We start from the raw sequence: 24,188 nt of genomic DNA, 5'->3' as shown, positions 1-24,188 counted from the left end.
CCTTCCTCTAATGATGTTTGTTCTCCATGCAACAAATTGCAAGCTAAACACAAATGGTTACTATCAGACATCTGTGATTTATTTTTCTCTATTTTTCTCGGATTAACCTGCATTAAGCCCTGTCCATACCTGACATCCTCCTCCTCATCACCTGCTCAACTGTGCATTCTGCATGCACTTACCGGTAATAATGACGAGCTCCGCGGTTTCCCTAATTTATCTCTCTTCCCCAGCTGGACTGGAAGTGACAGATTTATGAGATGTAACGCTGCTGCTTTTGAGTCGGTGAGACTGACAGAGTCAAAGATGTTTGATGACCTCGAGGTGATAATGAACATAGCAGAGAAAAGGACACAGAGGAAGAGAGAGATAAAGGGACACTGTGAATGTGTAGGCAGGTGAAGGGACGGCAGCTCTGGACTATCTTGTAAAGTGAAGGGGAGAAATAATTTGGGAATGGGAGGGTGTTCGAGCTAAAAATGGTTCAGGCTTGGAGATGATTGTAACAAAAGGCCGTGCATGTCAGAAGCTGTGATGTTTATAGCTGGGAAATAAAAGGAAAGGATTATTTAAAAGGATGGGAAATTCTGGGAAAACCATTGCAGGCAATCAGATAAGATGATAACATCATCTATAATGACTTGAGTGTAGACTAGAGGTGACGCTAATGCAGACATGTGATGTGTTATAAAAAGCTGCCAGGCTAGCCGCACAGCTAATATTAGCAGGTAGCTCCGGTCTGTGCATCCAGAACATGTGCGGTAGAGACCAGGTTCAGCATTCACTCACAATGGTTGACACCATAAGATGCCAAAATAACAGAGGCTGGACTTATTACCTTACCACCACCCATCACTAGAGGTTTGAGGCAAGAATTCATTTTGAGAGACAGAAGTGCCATTTATTGTAGCCAAATACTTTGTTCATCTAAAAGGAAGACATAGTTACCATCACTAAAGTAACACAGGAGCAAATCTGCCCCTAAAATGGTGGCATATCATGCTATTTCATTTATACATTTGTAAAAACGGATCATATGGGAGGAAAAGCTTGAACCGTTCGGTTGAGCTGCACAGGATGCTCTTTAAACGAATTCTACCCATTATTTGCAGCTTGAGAGAGAGAGAGAGCGAGAGAAGAAGGTGGTTATCTCATTTTTCTCACGACCTGAAACCGGCTGCGTTGTCAAAGGACAGGACCGCGCGGGGGGGGGTGTCTTTTCTTGTTTCTTCGCCACCTCTGTAGGCGGTACCTAAAATGGCCTTGTTTGATCATTGGGGAATGACCGATGACCGAAACGGAAACTAGGCGAGGCTGTAGGTCAGTGGACCAATAAAATATTGAGGTGTGGCTCCAGGTGGGCGTTGATAGAGACTAGGGGCGGAGCCAGAACCGGAAGTGTGTCTCGGCTGATCTCTCGCTGTCATTCGGCCACGGTCGGTTCTTTAGAGAGAGGGGCAGCCAAGAAGCTCACAGGAATCGGCTGGCTCTGTCGAGAAACGAGAAAAGAACCCGAAAACGCAGCGACCTATGAAACCGGTCGAGTGGGGCTTGTGAAAGACCCGCGGAAGAATATTTTTAACAAGTTGCCACGTTAACAAAGCTCTTTAAAAAACAGTCCAGATCAGAGGCAGCTGTGTCATTGAGCAGGCAGGACACGTCAGGAGAAGAGAGAAAAAAAGCTGAGCGACTTCACTACAGCCAGCTATCAAAGCGCTTGTGTAAAGCCTGGCCAGACGGACAACACCTTACTTTCAACCCGAGGGAAGGATCTTGATAGAGACATCGTCGAGGTCGAAGGTGGTGATCATAAGGTGAAAAGAAATGTTAATCGACTGTGTTCAAGCTGTGCGGCTAGCTAGCATTCGCGCTAGCAGTCATTGGCTAGCTTGCTAGCTAGAATTAGCAACTATTGGAAATGTTAAGCTAATACCTATAGTTTCAGGTGACATGTTTAAATATGTAATTGTCAAATAAGCAGAGGCCGTAGTGAAAATTGTTATTTCCGACTGTTCATACATCCTATTTTGATGAGAAATACTAAATATTTGAGGGTGGACTCATCTACTCGGGACAGCTGTCAAACAAGGTCGCGTCTGGTTCCAAACGTATTTGATGATGATTTTAGATTTCATTTGCTCATTAACTGAACGGAGCGAAACCGTCCCGACCCCGAGAAAGGAGCCAGTTGGACACAGCTGGGTTTGCAGCTATTTGTGGCAGCTCAGCTGTAGACTTACAACCTGGCAACGTCACGGCTTTATAATTAGCTAAAGATGTAACATTAGCTCCCTGTTTTCAGGAGTCCAGAGAGACGAGGTTATTGGTGACAGTGTCTTTTAATGACGGGTCCTTTCAATGATCTTGGAACAGGATCCACGGGGAAGCAGACAGTGAAACGTATCTTTCCATTTTGTCTATTGCAGTGTGTGAATCCTTTAATCTAAAATGGAATGATGGCGGAAGTCCACTAACTTACACACTCATGTGTCTTCTCCCCCAATAGGACCAGAAGATCACGGGATAGTATTTGTGTGTGGGGGGAGCAAACAAATGGGGGATTACGGGTTTGGAGTCTTAGTTCAAAACAACACTGGCAACAAGTCTGCATTCCCAGTCCGAATCCACCCGCATCTGCAGCCCCCACACCACCACCAAAATGTGTCGCAGAGCCCTGCTGCCTTCATAAACAGCACCACAGCCACAGGGAATGGCACCACGGGAGGCTCCCCCTGGCTTTTCTCTGCCTCAACCACACACAACAGCGTGCAAGACGAAATCCTGGGGGGGGCAGAGAAACCCAAAACACAGCAACAGGAAATGCAAGAAAGTCAAGAAAAGCAGCAGCAGTTGTCCCCTGGGGGTCACCAGGAGGGTGGAAGTAGCGGTGGGATCATCTCAGAACTGGAAAAAACCCGGTCAGACGAAGTCAAGACGGACAACGGAGTGTCTGAAGGAAGTAATGGAAAGGAGAAGCAACTCCGCCTTGAATCTCCTGTTCTGACAGGTTTTGATTACCAGGAGACGTCTGGTCTAGGGGGCACTGGTCCGGTCCAGTCAAGTACAACCTCCTCATCACTCACTGGCTTCAACAACTGGTCAGCTGCGATTCCAACAGCACCATCAACCATCATCAATGAGGACGTCAGCTTCTTCAACCCGGCATCTGCCAACAATGGGCCCTTGCTGTTCCAGAATTTCTCACATCATGTCAGTCCAGGGTTTGGTGGGAACTTCTCTCCCCAGATTGGCCCAGCTGCTGCATTGTCCCAGCATCACCCAGCTCCCCCACCACACCCCCACTTCCAACATCCCCACAACCAGCAACAACGGCGTTCCCCAGCTTCTCCACATCCGCCGCCTCCCTTTCCACATAGGAATCCTGCTTTCAGCCAGTTGCCACATTTGTCCAACAGCCTGAACAAGCCACCGTCCCCCTGGGGCCCAGCCAGCTACCAGAGCCCTTCTCCCTCCCCCGGCTCGTCCACCTCCTGGAGTCCCAGCGGTGGCTATGGGAGTGGTGGTGGTGGCTGGGGAGGGTCTCAGGGCAGAGATTATCGTAGAGGGCTGAACGGTGGGATGACCCCCATCAACTCCATCTCTCCACTGAAGAAGACCTTCCCCAACAGCCATGTGGCTTCCCAGAAGTACCCCCGAAACAGCCCCGCAGGCTTCAACCCCAAGTCTTGGATAGATGAAGGAGTCGGACGAAGCGATAATATTTTTCCCTTTCAGGTCAGTTTGTGATAGTGTAGATTGGAATTAGGGATTAATGATTCCTTTGTGATAAAATTATATTATTCATAAGTAGTTTCAGTAGTTCACCACTGAAACAATCAGATTTAGGTTTGCTGTTCATTCTGCTGTTACACTCAAAATAGAAATGCATAGACATGGTTTCTGTTTTCCAGCAGAACACACATACGCACACACACACACACACACACACACACACACATAGAGGGCTGGAGGAGTGGAGAGGAAGAGACCCCATCGATGGAATGATGAAGATGTTTGAGCAGGTACAAGAAGGTGGCTCAAACACAATCATGGTCGCTGCTGTTATGATGGCTCACTTCACACATGCACAAACCTCTGATTCTCACAAAAGGGAAGGGTAGAACTAATAGGACTGAGGGAAAAGGGTAAAGGGAGCACAGAGATAAATCCACTTTATTGATCCAGCCCTGATTTATAGTGTCAGATGTTAAAAGGAGGGGTGACAAAGGGAAAGTTGCTGCAGGCATCAGCTACTCACCTCATGGAGTAGATGGCATTAAATTGTGTGAATAATTGTCCACCTTTGTTGTCTCAGGAGTGGGTCAGTAGGTTGACAGCATTATTACCTGGTCTCACAGACCACTATTGAAGAGCCTCTTTGCTTTTATTGTACATTTTCTCCACAAAAGCTAATCTCCTTCAAGCAGGAGACCAGTCTAAATTCTTAAAGTGCTTCTTGCACTGACTGTCGCACTGACACTAATGTCATCGTGCACCAGAAGGCAAACGGCAGGATGTTGTTCCGACGTGTCTTCATGTGTCCGAACACAGCTCACCTCGGAGCCACTAATTTACTAATGAAGCGCAGTCGGACTCAAATGTGAGGCAGAGGGGCCCAGAAGGCTGAGACTGCTTTTGCAGGTTAAAACTGGCTCATTTGGTCCATTCTGCTCGGTCAAGGCATCTCTGTGCTTCTGCCCTGACAGCTGGAGGATTGGCCGGTGATCGTGATTTCATATTATTCATAATCAGTTCAAAGCAAAGGTGACAGAAATTGACGGCCATACGGTACTGGTTCATTTCTATTTCCAATCTCTGACGTGCATGTGTGTTTCAGTGCATTTTATACAAACCAACTTTAGGTAGGCTGGTGAGTGGGCGGGTGTGTAAAATCCTTTACAGACAACAGCCAGAGCAGCATGTAGGCAAACGACACCAAAACGTATAATTGTTAAAAAGCTGTTAGCCCAACAAACGCAATAACTTCAAGGCTGTTTTATTGGTGTCACGATTAGCTCCCCCAATTGGACTTTTTGTACTGGTCAAAATGAAAGAATCAACGGCTTTTGGTGTGGAATTCCCGATGGTCTGCAGTAGACATCATCAACGTTTCGCTCTTGTAGCATTGCCTCTATTGCGACATACCTGACTACAGCGCTTCTATACCCATGTTTTCAAACATTCTGATGTTGGGATTGCCTTGGGCCACATACGCAAACCCAGAAGATGCACGTTTACAGCAAGGCTGCGCAGCAGTAGCTCATTACTTTCTCTAAACTTCATATTAGAAGCTACACACACAGAAAATGTCTGCTGCAGCTTTGACGATTGCACAGGAGCCAGTCACGGGGCAGCTAACTTATTTCACGGCCCAGAAGATCAGAAGAAACTTCTCTGTGCCTCTTTATTGTATAGAAATCAGTTTTGTATTGATTAGCTGTGTCCTCCCTAATGAAGATACATGTCCAAAAGCATGAATCTCTTGCTTTGATGGAAGCTTTTCATCGTGCATTTATGTTGAGTATGTGAGCACACTACAAACCAACTCTAGCCAATGAGCCGCTGTGGCCTGAGATTTTGGGTCATTACCTCGTCCCTGTGACACTGTCAAACTGGAGTTGTTTTTTTCCTTTTTAAGCCTAATGAGCGGCCTGAGCTGAGCTGGCAAGCACAGAACTGCGCTGCTCATACAGCCTCATTGTACCCTCCTCGCACCCTTGACAGACGCTCTGCAACAGGAAGAAAGAGCGCCTCTGTGTTCGAATGTGCACAAACTGATGTATGCTTGAGTCCTAATTAGTGCCTGGCTTATGTCTTCTACACATTTGTCCCAACAAAGGAAGAATACAAACTGGAGTCTATATTGCACTTAGCCCAGCTCTTTGCATACAATAAAGGAGCAAGTTCACTTTAATCCATCAGTGTAAATATTGCTGGAACTCTTGGCTCCACCTCAAACACAGGCCACCCTACAGCCAGCCATTCAAGCACTTGGTTAGGGTGGTGTTTGACAGTCGGGGGTGTATAATATCATGGCAGGCCCTTTGAAATGCTTTAACCAGGAAGAAACATAATCGCAAGCATCAAAAGCTCAACCTGCTTCCCTTTCCTGCCCTCCTTTTCATTTTGCTTTACCTTGCTATGCGTGTTTCCTAGTTTCCATCATTTCATTTCTTTCATCTGGCATTTTCCCCCCTTCCCTTCTTTCTCTTCTCTCCATTGTCTTACTGATGTGATTAGAGGCACACGGAAACAGCAACCTTCCCAGCGGTGACTTTCTGCAGGGTATTGTGATACTCCCCGCTTTATAAAAGGCCATAGATTCGTATATAAGACTCATATATTCTTGCGTTGTTATGCTGTGACTTTCTCACCTCTTTCAGTCTCTCTCACCTTCCATTCTTCATCATTGAGCTGGCGACATGGAAGATTAATGTTTGAATTAATCACCCAACTGCACGCTGTATTTAATCATTCTGTAACGCCCCACATGAAAGGAAGGAGGTTAGCTTGTCCCTGTTTAGAGGCTATTGCAAACAATCTGTTCCATTCAATTAGCTTTCATTTTTTCATGTTTCCAATTAAAATGCAGCTTTTAAAGGTTTCCTGATTTGAATATGAATGACTGTGTTGTACTTTTTACATTACATGACTCACTTTACTTTGACATCTTATTTTCTTCTGACAGCTAATCCATATTAGCAATAGCTAGCAGCTTGTGCAGTTCACACTGTACGGTTGCATTGTGGCAGGAACATTCTGGGCTTGAATCTGTGAAGGTTTCTCCCTGTGCCTGCGTGGGATTCTCCTGGTGACTCTGGTTTCCTCCCACAGTCAAGTATATGCACATTTATGTTGATTAAAGACTCTTGTGTGAGCGAGTGGCATGTGAACCCTGCGACCAGTCCAGGGAATCGATTGGCCCAGTTTGTGTTTATAGGTGCAGCCTTGGGTGAACATGGCTGGGCTCTCCTGCACTGTAACGCCCGAGCGTCTCGCCACCACCCAAACGCTGGGCCTGTCACTGTATTGTGACGAGCAACCGTATATCATGCCTGCATATCTGTTCACACCCTGCAATCTGTCACTGTACTCTGCCGATCAGCTGAGGGTCGCTGAGAGAGTACGGCGCACAAATCTCTGTATTAATCACTGTCTGCCACCTGGCTGGCTAATGCTTAGCAACTACAGATGACCTATGATCATCCTGTAAGGTCATCTCCACATGATTGCCCTGTACTATTACTTGGGCTACAACATTTTTTTGAGACTTGAGGTATATGTACTATGCCCTTGGCCAATCCTGTTGCCGCCAATCTATCATCTAAGACTCTAATCATAGGCAGATAATGTTAGATTGCAAAACGAGCTAACTTTTTGCCTCTCATGATTCTGTAGTGTTTATCTGGAGTAACCAGTGCTGTCTCTGAAGGTTTGCTTTATTTGTTCCCCAGTTATTTACTGCAGTTCCCTAAAGATCCTGAGGCGGACGTGATAGAACAGTCACCCCTGTCATGTTTGTTTTGAGAGAAAGAGTTTGCACGGGTTGGATTCTTCCTCTGCCAGCTCACTGGGAAACGCGCATCAGTTTGAGTCCAGTCCTGAATCTTTTGGCTAACACAGCAACGTTTCACGACTACATGTCCTATCAGCAATGGTAGCTGCTGAATTTTGGGAGACCCTGCAGACAGCATACATTTGCCCAGATCGACCCCTGGTCACATGGTGTGCAGAGGCAGGCTGTTTTTCTGAACCCTTTAGCATTTGACCCTAGGGACATGATGGTGTAGCCTTGTATGACCTGAACTTTTCCTCAGATAGGCTGGTTTGCTTTTAGTCCTTTTCCATTCAGGTTATTCTGATTAACATAAGAATGGATACACAGCGGAGCTTTTAAGCACACCTGCATTTGTGTGGAAGACAAAGTGGTGCAAAGTGTGATAGACTAAACCCGTTGGTTATTGTAGAGGTTGAGAAACCTGTTGGGTAATTCTTTTTCTGCAAGACGTCTACATCATTGGTCTATTTGAGGAAAGAGCTTATCGCTCTTTGAGTCATGACCTTTTTAGGCCACTCCTACAAGGGTGAATTGGACATAAACCTGCACATTAGAAAATTTGATTTTCCGCTAACATAACTCTAACTAACTTTGACATATTGAAAGAGTTTCTGTTTTCTGAGTTGTATGAGATTGGTCGTGACTGGAAATGGCATGAAATAGAAATGAGGAAGGGAACGAGACGGTCGGGTCATATTTGATGGCTCACAAGACTCTCACGCACTAACCCTAAACAGGACCAGGCATTCTTCCTGTTTTGTGATAATTCTTGGACAGAAGATAACCAGAAAAGTGATCCCTGTTGTCGATATGCCATCATCAGTGGCTGCTTGTTTAGTTTGATAGAGGTGGAGTGGAGACAGAAGCCTTATCAGCGTAATACTGTGTGTGTGTTTGTTTGTGTGATTATGAGCCTTTGCTTGGTGTGTGTGTGTGCAAGCTAGTGGGTGTCAGCATGTGTTTGTGTGTGCATACAAATATTTCTAGTATGGCTGGTATGCCATGGCTGCCCCAGTTGTAGGTGACAAAGCTGTTGTTCAAGAAGGGTCTTCTGTTGAGTTGGTTAGTCAGTTTGCCAACACAACACACAAGATGGGAATTGTGGTTCCACACATAGGAAAAAAAAAAGAAACCTCTCTGTTAAAGGGGTGTATTTGTCAGACTTTTTAAAAAATGGGTATGTTCATGCTCCTGCTTTTATTAATTGTGATCTGGATCCTTGTTGTCTCCACAATGACATGTCTCCACTTTCTCCAACCTTTAGGAACGAACCAGGTCTTTTGACAGCTTCAACTTGAACCCGCTGGAGAGTTCTCTGATCGACATTATGAGAGCTGAACAAGACACTCTGAAAGGTGAAGAACACCGAACTCTGCACACAGATAAGCAATGCTGCAATTTTCCATTTTACACCCTGTTATTACTGAGTATTTTTAGCACACGTGTGATTCACAGGTAGTAGTTATGCTCAGCCATCACATCCTCAGACATAACATACTCTCCACAATATGTGTGAAGTTACCTAGATATGCTACTTACCGGTACACATTTTATTACCAAGCTGTGTCTTAATCCTGCATCGCTATATCCTTCCCTATCAACTTTTTTTAAACTTCAGATGAAAACAAATGCAATTTTTGGTTTTGAGATTGCAGCCTGCAGAGATTTTGGGTTTGATGAGAGCAAAAGCTCTTGCTCAATTCAAGGAAAGGATTTGCAGGAGCTGGAAGAAAACCCAGTGGAGCCAATGGAGATGTTAACATGTTTCAAAGAGCGACAGCCTTGTGCCCTCCCACCATTGAGAACCTTGACTTTTACAACTTTGACACCTTTACCTACATGTTACTTTAAAAACACACTTGTTTCCTCATGCAAAGCAGCCCAACATCTCACACATCTCATCTATCACACCGGTGACATATGAATGGTGTCTGCTTCGCTCTGCAGCTGTGACTTGGGATGATTCCTCCTCTGTGTTGGGTGCTCTCTGATAGAGCTTCTACCTGAACCTAAACCTATTTGATCTTGGTTTGCTGTAGTTTATGCCAGCTGTTTAAACTCTCCATTCAGTTCTAGGTGATTGCGTTATAGATTGCTATGGTGACTAATTGTGTTCCTCCTGATGATTGCCATTTAGGTGTTGAGGAGTTGGGTAACACATTGCCGTTTGTCTAAAAAAGAGTTCCTCAGCCCACGAACAGAGTGACCCATTGTTAGATGGGATGTGGTGGGAGGTGGCACACACAGCTAGCTCTTAGAATTATGCTATTTTAGCCTTCATTAGTTATGAAAACCTTTTTGACCAAACTTTTAAGCACCATTTTGAGAGAAAATGCAACCCAAAGAGACGAGTAACCAAAGAGATTACTAAAAACATGCAGTGGTATCTGTATCCTTCAGCTGAGAATCAGGTCTGATGCTACAACATTGTAGGAAGGTCTCTGGTGCTTTGATGCAGCTTGTGTGGGGATGGATGGATGGATGGAAATTAGATGGATGGATGGATGTATGGAAATTAGATGGATGGATGGATGTGTGGATAAGTGGATGGATGGATGGATGGATGGAAATTAGATGGATGGATGGATGGATGGAAATTAGATGGATGGATGGAAATTAGATGGATGGATGGATGGAAATTAGATGGATGGATGGATGGAAATTAGATGGATGGATGGATGCGTGGATGCATGGATGGATGGATGCGTGGATAAGTGGATGCATGGATAAGTGGATGGATGGATGGAAATTAGATGGATGGATGGATGGAAATTAGATGGATGGATGGATGGAAATTAGATGGATGGATGGAAATTAGATGGATGGATGGATGGAAATTGGATGGATGGATGGAAATTAGATGGATGGATGGATGCGTGGATGCATGGATGGATGGATGCGTGGATAAGTGGATGCATGGATAAGTGGATGGATGGATGCATTGATAAGTGGATGGATGGATGCATTGATAAGTGGATGGATGGATGCATGGATAAGTGGCTGGTTGCTTGATGCATGGATAGATGTATGGATGGATGGATGCTGTGGCTCAGCTAAGAACACATGGGGCTGGTCCAGCTGCTGACCTTATTAACCTGGATGTGTAACTCATCATTGATGGTCATTATCAGTCTGATTTACATTTGTGTAATAAATCACCTTGAATAAGACGATTCTCATAACTGCAGTCAATCCTCTCTAAATGAAAATCACTTTAGTCCAACTCCTACAAAGAACCCTTCAGAATCACTTGATAGTTTGTAAGTTAGTGGTTTTGTTCACATCAGGTCTTCAGTCAAATATAAGAATGGTTTTATTCCCTCGTAATCAAATCAAAGATTTGCTTTGAGCAGTCACTCTGCTCCAGTTGTCTTTTTCTAGATTATTAAACACATCTCATGAACACTGACTGCACCCACGCACGAGCATGCTACTGTGCACGCAAATGTGGCACAAATTTGCCGTTCCAGCTGGAACATATTGAACAGAACGAGAGCAAGAAAGCAAAGGGAACCGGCCAGGAGAATGTCTCCAGTAGAAGTGGCTTTGAATGGTGTCCAGCATTGTACTGACTGACAGAAAGGACCCCTCTGTTATGCCCCCCCCATCCTACACACACACACACACACACACACACACACACACACACACACACACACACGCGCACGCAGACACACATGCACACGGGTGCACTTGTGTATGCATACGCTTTGACTGTTGCTGTGCTGTACACGTAGGCAGCCAGAAGCTGTAAATAATAGGAGGACAGAGCGGATGGTCCATCTACCTACACCGTTAAAGGCTTTTAGGGTGGCGCCCTTAAGTTGTGGTCGGCTTTGACGTTTGAATGTTCTTGCAAATAACTGATGAATTGTGAAATAGTTCTTGCATCTTGTGTCAGCATGTGCAAAGTTGTGTGGGTGGGGGGATCAGTAGACGGGTCAACACAAGTGAAGCTCCTGGGCCAACACGTGACCCGTCCTGGTTGCTGGGATCTGCTAGTCCCAGTTCCGCTTTGTTTGTATGGCATCTTCAGTGATTACAATCTGCAAGGTGTCAGGGAGGGGCCTGCAGATTTCCCAATGACCACACCACTCACGGGGCGCCACGCACGCACGCACACACACGCGCGCGCAAACAATGGCTGCACTATTTCAGCCCTGTTGCCTGATGATCCTGCTGCAGCCTTGCATAACTTGGTGGCTTGTTTGGCATCATATGGTGTATTTGTGCGGCTGTGCTCATCGGGTCTGGCATGTGTCTTGAAAACGTGTGACATTAGACACAAATGAGGAAATGGATGTCAGTCGAAAACCAGGAGGCCGTCAGCACCTATGAGGCTACAGGCCTCTTTCATTTTACATGTTGGACCTGGTTGTGTTCTTTCATCAAGTGTGTCTCTTCTGTCTGTCTCTGCAGGTCGCCTCGGTTTCCCTCATCCAGCGGGGGACAACCCTCTGCCCCTCAATGGTACGTAGAGTTTGCAGCTATCAGTAACCATTAGCATGAAAACATGAATTGCCTAAATATATAAGTACAATAAATAAATACAAAGACTATCGCTAAATATAAAGTGCTTATTAATCATGTAATGCAATGAATACTAATGCAAACAGATGGCAGAATAATTAGAAATAACACCTCCCATCAGTACCAACCAGCTGGTACTATATTACCAGTACTATAGTACCTGTATTGGTGCCATAGTACCTGTATTATAGCACCGGTGCCATAGTACCTGTATTATAGCAACTGTCCTATAGTACCTGCATTATAGTGCTGGTGCTATGTTACCCGTATTATAGTACCAGTACTATAGTACCTGTATTGGTGCCATAGTACCTGTTTTATAGCACCCATGCTATAGTACCTGCATTATAGTTCCGGTGCTATAGTACCTGTATTATAGTACCAGTGCTATAGTACCTATATTATGGTAATGGTGCTATAGTATCTGCATTATATTACTGGTGCTATGGTACTGGTACTATAGTACCTGTATTATAGTACCAGTGCTATAGTACCTGTATTATGGTACTGGTGCTATAGTACTGGTACTATAATACCTCTATTATAATACCTGTACTATAATACCTGTATTATAGTACTATAATACCTGTATTATAGTACCGCTGCTATAGTATCTGTATTATAATTTTGGTTTTATAGTACCTGTATTATAGTACTGGTGCTATAGTGGTATAGTAACTTTCTCACTATTAAGGGTCTGTGTGGCCTGTGGATGTAAATAACTGGATAAAAGGTTTACATTTGAAATGCCTAAGAGGACATTTTCTTCTGACAGTCATGATAAATGATTGATGGAATCACTGTCGTCTGGGGCCAAATTACAGTGGAGCACGTTTATGTCTGAATGAATAACAGATCTTCTCCTCACCATTCCTGTAGCTGTCAGCAGGCTAAACTAGACTCTGCAGCAAAGATGACACCATAAATCCAAAGGAGTCCAAGGCAGTGTGTGTGTTAAACTCACATTAATTAGAGGCGCTCCCCTTGACCTAAAACAACATGGCTCAGACTGCGTTGCAGTTTGTTTTGCTCTATTTGCAGAGGTTTGTTTGGTGATGTGAGTCAGCATGTGTGATTTATGCTATGAGCAAGCTTCAACATCATCCTCTCTGGAGAACTTTATCATCAATGGATGTTAACTTCATCATCAGTGGATGTGTTTTTCTGCCTCAAATGCAGTTGTTTTCGCTGTACAGAACACCTGTTCTGTCCATGTGGACCTGAATATTCATGTGTGTTTCCTGCACACCCACATTCGACCCCGTGTTTTAGCCTTTGAGGCCAGCATGTTTAGCCGTTCTGGTTCGCTCTTCAGCAGATGAGATGGGTCATGTGGTGATATCACATGATCAGGCGCCATCATCAAGCCCTGAGACAGATGGTGGCAGAAAGTAGGGAGGATTCAGAGGTGGCACACCATTGCTCTCCCTCCCTCTCTCTCCCCTCTCTCCCTCCCCATCTCCCTCTCTCTCTCCCCATCTCTCTCTCCCTCTCTCCTGCTCTTGCTCCCCACTAGCATACACATATTGGATTCATTGTCTTGATCTTTCCTCACTCAGTCTCATTTTCTCAACCCCCACACAGCTCTTTATCAACTTGTTTCTCCATCTCTTCCAATCTATTTTTCCCTCTCTCTCTCTCACACATACATCTTTTTATAGCACTCTGCTCTGTCAATCTGCTTTGCTGTGTTATACTCTTCTCCCCCCCGCCCCTCTCTCGCTGTCACAGAAGCGATTGAGGATTATTGCTGATGGGTTTGTCCTCTTCCTCTGCTCTGCTCTGCTCTGCTCTGCTCTCTCTCTCTCTCTCTCTCTCTCTCTCTCTCTCTCTCTCTCCTCTCTCTCATCTCTCTCTCTCTCTCTCTCTCCTCTCTCCCTCTCTCTCTCTCCCTCTCTCTCCCCCTCTCTCTCGCGCCCTCCCTCTCTCTCTCTCTCTCTCTCTCTCTCTCTCTCTCTCTCTCTCTCCCTCTCCCTCTCCCTCTCCCTCCCTCCAGGGAGCTGAAAGGAAATATATATATATAAATGTGGAAAAACTGAGGGCCTCAACCCATCTGAAATATGTATGTGTGCATATCATTTATATATATTTCCTTTCAGCTCCCTGTGAAGAGACTTTATTTCCCAGAAAGTGCATTAAAATGGGAATGTGTGTGTACACATGACAACCACAGCGTGGGTTGATGGACCTGTTGGATGGGTTATAGAGGTGTTAGATTATGTGAAACAGAACCAAAGTAAGGAGTGCTGTTTTTTGATGATCCTCCTTATGTTCAGTTTATGTATATTTGATGAGCTACTGCTGTGCTCCAGTTTGGATGCTGGGGATAACCACTGAAGAGGGACATAAAATGACCAAATAATAGAAATCAGGCTAAACAGTTGCAGTTGATCAGTGTGTTGCAAATGCTCTGTCAAAATTGTTGGGTCACCTGGACTGAGCAGCAAAGAACACATCACTTATTGTGAAATCCTTGCCACTTCCACAAACTTTTCCTGGTATTGGCTCTGGTTGGACGTCTTACTCACTTTTGACTAATTGCTGTTGCTGCTTTTCTTTCCTGGTGTTGCCAACAGGAGCAAACTAACAAGAGAACCACAAACGCTGGAAATCAGATCAGATAATTGGCTTTGTTAGTGTTTTCTGCTCATAATCGTAATGAACCCTTTAATGCAGGAGTGAACCCTTTAATCTTTTCATTATCTCACAATATCCACGGTGGACCTCCGAGTCTGTTTTTTATTTCTGCCAGTCTAGAGGAGACTGTTTTCTGCTAGTCAGACGAGCTGCTTTCTCAGACTTTAATCCAGTTCTACCAGGTTTCATTTAGATAAAAAATATGTTGTTTAGATGAAATCAGGATGGTTGTGGTTCTGCTGGTCAGAAGACAACAGAACATTCATTCCTTGTTATGAACTACCTGGTGCCCTCGTTGATATCGTCTTCTATAAGGCTTTTATTGTTCTTTTATCCTTTTCTTTTGGTTTGTCCCTACTCCACATGCAGCCAGGAATTATAGCAGAAGACGAGGTAAAACCTACTCTCAGATATGACGTCATTTTCCCATCTTAAATTCTGCTGCGGCTGCTGGGTGCTGCTGTGTGAGCTCGTTGGTGACCGCTGTTGATTGGGAACGACTATCATGTTTTGTCTGCATGATTGTGTTAAGCTTTGTTGTAACCTTGTGATGTAATTTTTTTTTTGGCATCTTTGTGTTTTATTCTGCTTCTCTTTAAAATTCTGTGATGCATCTCTATGCTCAGCAGCTTCATGGGTTTTTAACTGACACACAGCACAGGCACATGGATTTGCAGCCCGTCTCTGAGCTCAGGCTAACTCTGTTGCACAAATCTGTATAAAGCAGCTCAGGGCATGTTGTATAGGAGCCATGCAGGCCTTGACCTCTATATCACACTCACATGCACATGAAGCTACATGCACATTCCACTCAGAAGCTATTTAGATTTACCCATCAGGGTTGGGCTAGCATAAGAATGATCCTACACCCACATTTTGCAAGACAATGCATCTACAAATATTTCACAATTGAGATAATATTGCTGCAGTTAACAACTGGTTGTTAATAGACTTTAAATATTAAAAACAATGCAGAAAATTAAAAAGTGCTGCAAGCTGAACAAAGAACACATTACAGTGTTTATACATCAGCAAACTAGGCTGAACCATGTAGATAAGACTCTGTCCCAGGGCTAATGCTCATAAATTCAAACTATTTGCAGCTCTTAACATGCCCAGACAGGTGAAAATTGAAGCCAACCCAAACTTTAAGGAACATATGTGCATGTTTAGTCTTTCACAGACAACTCTGCATGTGTCCACAAGCCAAAATTAACACACATACACATGAATATGATAAATACCTCAGTTCATTTACTGTTTCTGTTTCTTCTGCTTTTAAATTGTTTTGGTAAACTACTGCTTCTGTCTACCTTTTATACGCTGATCTTGTGCTTCACCATAGTGTTCATACCTAAAATTAGGTCTAAAATTATGTCTTCACTGATGAAATGGAATCATGTTAATAATGTGCCAACTAATAAGATGAAATGGGTAAAGAGTCAAAACGGTGTGGCTGCCATGCAGTGGTTATTGTGGTCTTTTTGTCATCATGTCATCATTTCATTCCCTCATCTCTCCCTGGAATTAAAGCCTTTTTTGCTGCTCTCTCTCAGGCCACTCATCTCTCTTCCCCATGGAAGATGGTTTCCCAGATGATGAGCGTGGCGATCAGGGTCTCATCGGCTTGGGCTCTCCACACTTTGCACATCAAAACGGGGAGCGCATCGAACGCTACTCACGCAAGGTTTTTGTGGGAGGACTTCCCCCGGACATCGATGAAGGTATCAGTATTAGTTGTCTTAAAGTGGGACATTTCTTTCCCTCTGGCACAAATTGACCATGTTGATGGGATCAGTTCAAAACAAAGAAGAACACCCAAACAGCATCAAACCTGTCTAAGCTGATTTCCATATGCTGTATTTCAGATGAGATAACAGCCAGTTTTCGGCGTTTTGGGCACCTGTTTGTAGACTGGCCTCATAAAGCAGAGAGCAAATCCTATTTCCCCCCCAAAGGTTTGTTTCAAAGTTATTACACTTTCATTTTTCTGTCTTGTCTCGCAGTCTGATTTTAAAGAAATACCCCTCCTTCCTATCAGAGCTGCAGTTTAAGTATTTTTTGCACTGAATTCCAATGTGACCCCTCCTCGCTGTTACTTGCACACACAGCAGCATCAATAACGACACCGTGTTTGTACAGGATACGCCTTCCTGCTGTTCCAGGACGAGAGCTCCGTGCAGGCTTTGATCGATGCCTGCATCGAGGAGGACGGCAAGCTCTACCTTTGCGTGTCCAGCCCCACCATCAAAGACAAGCCGGTCAGTGGGAGCACACACACAGACACACAGGCACGCACACACACGGACACAGGTACACACATACACACAGTGTACACACAGTGTCTTAATGAACTCACAGCAACTTGCTGATGTGACTTTGAGAGTGACTTTTATCAGCAGTCAACTGTAGATTGTCTGAGCGGCTGAAACCTGTGTGTTTTGGTGTGCGTGTGTGACAGGTCCAGATCCGCCCCTGGAACCTGAACGACAGTGATTTTGTGATGGACGGATCTCAGCCTTTGGACCCCAGGAAGACCATCTTTGTGGGAGGTGTCCCTCGTCCACTTCGTGCTGGTATTCACCATTTTACAAAAAAAATTTTGATGTTGAAACGTCCGAAAGGGGAAATAAATAGATTCTTTTCTGAGTCTGTGCACAGAAAATCCCACCTTGCTTCCTATAAACCTGAGCTGTGCTGCAGGGTGGAGCTGTGTGTGTGCGCGTGTGTGCATGTGTGCGTGCGGGGGTCTGTGGTTTTTATCCAAAAGTGAGCGTTTTTATCCTTCCCAGTGGAGCTTGCCATGATCATGGACCGCCTCTATGGTGGTGTTTGCTACGCCGGCATCGACACCGATCCTGAGCTGAAGTACCCCAAGGGAGCGGGGCGGGTCGCCTTCTCTAATCAGCAGAGCTACATAGCTGCTATCAGCGCTCGCTTTGTGCAGCTGCAGCACGGAGAAATCGATAAACGGGTGAGTGAGAAGAGAAGAGGCGGAACGTTTCAGCCTCCCCTTGTCCTTCTCATCGGGATCAGATCTGCTTGTTTTCTGACAGTGAGCAGGCTTTAGGATGGGACTGTCCACATCCAGTCCGGCCGGGTTTTCTGTCCTACCAGGCAGGAAGTGCTTTCAGCAGTGAGAGTGGGATCCCAGCAGGCCTGGATTTAGACAGTCTTGTCCTAACCCTGTAGTGGTTTATTCTGTCCTCAGCTACAGCTGTAAGCTCACAGAATTCCACTCTCACAGCTGTGATGGACACCTGGATGAGGTTCAACAGGACTAAAGGCAGCGCTGCCGTGTAAGCAGCAGTGGGGAGGCTGGTTCTTCATTTGCATACCGGTAATTGTGTCAGCTGAGCTCCTCGCTGACAGTGTCTGTGACATGTCGGTGGCTCGTTTGCTGAGCGCCAGCGAAGGCAGTCAAAGGTTTAGGGCCATGTGAGAGGAGAGGGAGGAGCCCAGCCAGGCGGCCGCCATTTTGCTTTGACGTCACATGTTGCGTTGCAGGTGGAAGTGAAGCCATACGTGCTGGACGACCAGCTGTGCGACGAGTGCCAGGGAACCCGCTGCGGTGGAAAGTTCGCTCCCTTCTTCTGCGCCAACGTCACCTGTCTGCAGTACTACTGCGAGTACTGCTGGGCCGCCATCCACTCACGGGCAGGCCGAGAGTTTCACAAACCGCTGGTGAAGGAGGGCGGCGACCGGCCTCGTCACATCTCCTTCCGCTGGAACTGAGGGTGGCGGCAGGTAGTGCAGGAGTCGCATTCTTGTACAAATAAATGCACTTTTCTGTTGCTGGTTCTGTTTTTGCTCTAATTTGACTAAAATCTGTTTCTTCTTTTTTAAGTTAATTTAAAGAAAAAAATCTATATTTTGAGGCTAGAAAAGAAAAACTGGAGTTATATCCAAATATGTCCAGCAAGGTTGGCTGACCTGATTTTATTTATATGTCTGATTATGTTTTAATTATTTTTACAAGTTGTGGGGTTCATATTTTGCAGAGTTTGAGGTGTGATATTATAAACTGCTGTTCAATTGGTATATTTTTCTCAGTGATGTATTCAATTTTCAATTTGATGGCAGACACCCCGAGATGAACACTCTTCATTTGACTTGTTTGGTAGCAGAGCTGTCTCTTTTCCTTCTTTATCTGTAGTTTTGTTTCAGAGCAACAGTGTGTCAGCAGCTTTCTTTGTTTCTGAGGTTTCTGAGAGTCTGTGTTCCTCCAAGAGGCTCCAGAGCAAAGGTGAAGCAATAGAAGGCTGTGGCTTAAGAAGAGTGCACTTATTTCCACGTTCTGAGTGCAGATCCAGGATGAGGCCCCCAGTTATTAACCAAAGCTGAATTAACCCACCAGAACCGAGGGCCCCTGCACAAGCGTTCTTTTCCCCTCCAGCGTCCACATGTTTAAAGCTCAACTTTGACGACATTGACAAGGTCACAAACACGTCGGCGTTACTTGAAAACCACAGCGAAATTCTTGGCAACATCGATTTGGGTTTGATCGCCATCATAACGCGGAAAACTAATACCTCAAACTTAGCTGCTAACGTGCCGAAACCATTCAAGCAACAGGAAGGAGGCCGAAGATGCGGCCAGCTGTGGTCGTTCTCTTCCTCAGAGGGAAGCGATGCGACATGCAGCCTGGCAATGGCACTTTTCTCCTCGCTTACGTCATCACCTCACTTTTTGTAATTAGACCTGGGGTCGTGCTAAAGGACTGAGCAGAGCGTCAAATCATCCCCCCCAACACCATCACCGTGGCCCCTGTGGCTAAAGTTTGCCGCTAACAGGAGGCCAGAGTCACTGCTTAGAGCCCGATCCAGATGTTTCAGGAAAGGTGATGGTAGCGAAGGTGTTCTGCCTTCCCACAGAGCTTACCCCCCCACCCCCCCCCCCCCAACCCCATCCACCCCCACCCCCCCATCCACCCCCCCCACACACACACACACACGCACACTACCCCTGCTGCTGCCTCGGCATCTGTGTTGTTAAAGCGTAACTGAAGATGGCGTCAGCTGTGTGTTGCCACTCCCACCGACTAGTTTAACTTCCTTTCTCATCTCTTCACATTTAAAGCTTTTACAAAACCACCTGAATCCAGCAGATTTACTGATGCCAACACCCAAAGATCAGCCACACACACACACACACACACACACACACACACACACACACACACACACACACACACACACACAAACAAACACACCTTTAGACACTCACACAGACACACCCCTTCACGGGCTGTAGGCAGGAGGGAGTGTGTTGTGCTGTCTGGGGCAGCTTCATGTGCATGCCCTCAGCTCTGCCCTCATGGACACTGCCCTCAGACCTTTAGAAGTTCAAAGTCTTTGTGAAGAATTCTTTTCTACACGCCTGCTGATTTTTGCTACAGTGTTTTCTAGCAAAGTTATTTTGTCATGCACATGAGAACATGGATTATTATGCACTACTTTTATAAAGATTTTCTTTTTCCAACAGTCATTTTCGGCACATTTTTCAGAGGGGAAACTCCTTTTTGCAATACCTCAATTTTTCACATTGTGAAAAGTAGCTTTTGTACTTTTGTTACTGAGAGATCTGCATATATGGAAATGTTCATTTAAAGAAGAAACCTTGACTGATTTCAATAGATTTTATTTTCAATTATGCTTTTTATACATTTCAGTGCTGAGGAAACTTGACAGCTTAGTGTGCACCTGTGTGGATGTGTGGTCTCGGCTTTTCTAGATAGTTAGGCACCATCAGCACGGCCAGAATAAAAACCTCAACCAGGATCAACTAGTCAGAAAAAGGGAAACTTCTGTCTGGCTTCCTCTTCCTCGGTGGACTTAACTCCCGTTGACTGACTCTCGCATCACAAGAGTGGATGTTTGTTGTTGAAATATTTTAGTATTTGAAAAACTGAGTCTATATGCGTATATCTATATATTCTTGAACTAGCAGCTGTGGTAATCTTTAGCATGCATGAGGAAAAACACATTTGAATTAATTGTTGTGGTGTGCACCAAATGTTAAGGACCCCCCCCTCCCCAGACATACATTCACACTCACTCACACACACACACACACACACACACACACACACACACGCGCGCGCACACACCGCTCTGACCTGACCTCACCGCCCCCTACTGCGCCTGTTGACCTCCCCCCTCCACTCGCAGACCTCTGCAGGATGTTCGCCAAACAGATAAGACAGGCGAGAAACGAACTTTGCAATCAGGCAGCGCAGAAGTTTCGAGCATCCTCGTAGAACACTGTTAGGGTAGAACAAAGACTTGAGCCCCCCCAAAAAAGCCCACCACCCCCACCCCACCCAGGCCATCTTTACTACCCAGAGGAAGGGGAGCTTAAAGACTTGAATGTGGTAAATGTTGCAAGTTAACTTCAAGTTGTTATGTGCAATACTTCTTTTGAACCCTTTTCCAGATTAAAAAAGAAAAAGACTCTTTGCAATGTAATTCTTTAATGCCATTTTTAATTGCAGACATTTAATGAAGATGTTAATATGTTTTTCACAGTCATTTTCTACTGTTATTGTAATCCTTTTCATGCTGGTGTTTGTAAAAAAGAAAAGAAATCAAACTATTTGTACTAATATAAATAATTGAAGTTATTTTTCAAACATTAAAAGGTTTTGTGCTCATTTGCTTATTTTTATTTTAAGCTACTGTGATTGATTGCATTGTAATTATTAGGTCAACAATGTATTTAGCTGTTTATTGGTATATTTTAAATTGGAATGTATAATTGATTTTTATAATTTTGATCAGATTTTTGTTATATTTTTGAGGTGAAGCTTTTAATATGTTAAAGTGTCTAGTTTTTACTAATTGCTATATTGTGCTCCACAATATATGGTTCACATTTTCTGAAGGAAAATAAATATTTAAATATTTGTCTGTTAATGATGTTACTTAATGGCAAGATTTCAATAGTTTTTAACTGTGTATGGGAAGGTTGTTGTATTTATTAATAGCAGTTTCTTTTTTTACTTAAGATATCACCTTAATTTTTATTGTCATTTCACTTTATAAGTTCCTATTTTTGTATTTTCTTTTCTAATTAAGTTATATAATACGGATATGTTCCATATTTCTAGGAGTTGGTCTGTAGAAGTGCTAGTGAAACCGAAAAGAAAATTCTAATGTTATTTAATTGTTTGCAGCCAACTATTTATAACAGTATGCATAATTTTTAAATATTTGTAATGTGAAATGTTGAATGAAATAAATCTTAACTGTGATGAAAATGCACTGCTGGTCTTTAAATCCATGATTTCTGCCGCTGCTCCACACGTTACTCACATCATAACGCGCTTCCGTTGTACAATAGTCTCCAGTTATAGCAATTAATCTATATTTATTCATAAAGGACTAATCTAATTAGGCTTTAAGATGTTTATATAGCCATAACAATTAAAATTTTTCCCATTTGAGTTCTTTGAATTTTTCCTTAACACGTTTTCAAAAGTCTAAATAAGATAAACAGTCTTATTCTGTCACCAGAATTGAGACAAGTCATTAAGAATGACGTCAAATCTTTCATCAGCTGCCGGTGAACAAGCGGGGTTCTTCCATTATTGAATATGGGAGAGTTTCCTCTCAGAAACTTGAGTTTTGTATATTAATATTGGAAAAAAATATGGCTGTTAAACTATTCCTGAATATTCCTGCGATATTCCTTCATGGAGGGGGACCCACAGCGCTAAATGAAAACAATTATGTTATTAGACATTATAAAATACACATGAGTATAGTATTATTATTTGTGTTATCCATGACTAAATGCTGACATTCTGGAGATTTTAAGGGCCTCTAGAAGAAGTTCACAGTGGTTTGACTGTTGGTGCTCTTCTCCTTTGTGTCGTTTGGACCGAAAAAGCCTCAACATGTGACACATTCACGAAAATAACATTTTCTGAGACTGTCTGCAGGTTAATACAGCGACGGTTCGAGTTACTGCTGGAAAACCCTCAACAGGATCAAAAGACGGCCGCACTGGGGCCGCCTGCTGGTCGAGTCTGAGCAGACATGAGCGATGACGCTCTGAACTGCTGCGACTACTACTACTACTACTGCTGCTGCTGCTGCTGCTGCTACTACTACTACTACTACTACTAAATCTATTGCTAATATTACTACAACGTCTGCTACAACAACAACAACAACAACAACTACTACTACTACTACTACTACTACTACTACTACTACTACTACTACTAATAAGATTTTGATTTTTACAAAAACACTTTATTTACAATTTCACTGGGACACAAAAAAACACATTTTTAAATGTGCAAAGTGCAATTGGTCAATTGACAGAGCAAAGTATATTCTTTTGAAACCACGTGTTAGAGAATTGGCTGAGGTTGTTCATAAGTCTATAAAAATAAAACTAACCTCAGTCTGCAGCGGGCGTTGCAGCGCCACACTGAGGTAGCTTCGCAACCACGTTTGCCCTCTATTTTATTTCCCCTCGAAATGTAAATCACCATCTTGGCTTTGCCGGAGATAAAATTCAGTAGTTGCCACTTATTCTGATGACTTTCGTTATATGCCACTCCCTAAATAAAGTTTTCAATAGAGAATGTTTCACTAAAACCATTTTACCAACGCCTCTTAAAACATAAAAAACAAAACAAACAAACGTGAGTTTCTCACGCGTTCGAGTCAGCGGCTCCATATAAGATTTTCCACTGGAGGTCGCCGGTCCTTTTCCTCAGGGGTGGTTTGTACAGCAACCTCCAGCAGAGACGGGCTCCATCTGGCACTTTTGTTGGACAATCCCCTCCTGTTTAGCACCTTTACACAGTTCCTGTACAGGGTCTTCTTGTATACTGTGTGCAGTATGAATGTCTTTGGTGCCCTGAGGAGAGGACTGTCCAGATCCCCAAAATAGACAACCACCACGGTCCTGCCATGGTCTGGTTTGGTCCCCCAGCTGTAGTCCAAGAGAAGGCTCCTCTCCCTCCCGCTGAGCCTCTCATCAAAGTTGCAGCACTCTTTACGCAATCTGGATTGAGCAGATGCTTAACAGAGAGCACACAGCCTCTGAGCCCCTCGGCCCTGCAGCGGTCACTATGTGCCTGAGAACTACGGTCTGGGCCCGACACAGTGCTGCCATCACTTCAGGCGTGGTTTCGCTGGAGACATTCCAGCCAGGCCTGGCCCCGTGAACTACAAGCTCCTTTAGCAGCCAGAAAAGAGAGCTAGAGAATTTCCTTGGCTTACATTTAAAAAGGACCCATGCATTAAGAACACTTTGATTAAAAAAAAGAGGTAGCCCATTTAAATTGACAAATTTAGTTAGTTAAAAACAGAGCATCATCCACATTAGATCTACCGGACCTGATAAAAACCTCTGAACAAACTGAAGTCTAAAAGTGGTGGTCGTGCTGGTCAGGTTGATGAGGCCCTGCCCTCCCTCCTGTCTGGGCAGGTACAGCACTGCCTGC

At 44.3% G+C, this 24,188-nt stretch overlaps 1 protein-coding gene across 2 annotated transcripts; it reads left to right on the top strand.

The window, feature by feature from the left end:
- Positions 1–1,411: 1,411 nt before the first annotated feature.
- On the top strand, positions 1,412–21,987 carry cpeb4b (cytoplasmic polyadenylation element binding protein 4b). 2 transcript variants are annotated; one of them, XM_011611127.2, is made up of 11 exons: positions 1,412–1,814; positions 2,507–3,735; positions 8,823–8,913; positions 11,978–12,028; positions 15,095–15,118; positions 16,282–16,449; positions 16,594–16,683; positions 16,868–16,986; positions 17,187–17,301; positions 17,518–17,699; positions 18,233–21,987. In XM_011611127.2, exons 2-11 carry the CDS (start codon positions 2,554–2,556, stop codon positions 18,458–18,460), a joined length of 2,250 nt encoding a protein of 749 aa, XP_011609429.2. In that variant the 5' UTR covers positions 1,412–1,814; positions 2,507–2,553; the 3' UTR covers positions 18,461–21,987. The 2 variants fall into 2 exon arrangements, with proteins under 2 accessions (XP_011609429.2, XP_029703924.1); XM_029848064.1 differs by lacking the exon at positions 15,095–15,118.
- Positions 21,988–24,188: the final 2,201 nt, after the last annotated feature.

This window comes from Takifugu rubripes, chromosome 15, assembly GCF_901000725.2.
Source record: "Takifugu rubripes chromosome 15, fTakRub1.2, whole genome shotgun sequence".
Classification (NCBI taxonomy): Eukaryota; Metazoa; Chordata; class Actinopteri; order Tetraodontiformes; family Tetraodontidae; genus Takifugu; species Takifugu rubripes.
This window is presented reverse-complemented; position numbering and strand designations above follow the sequence as displayed.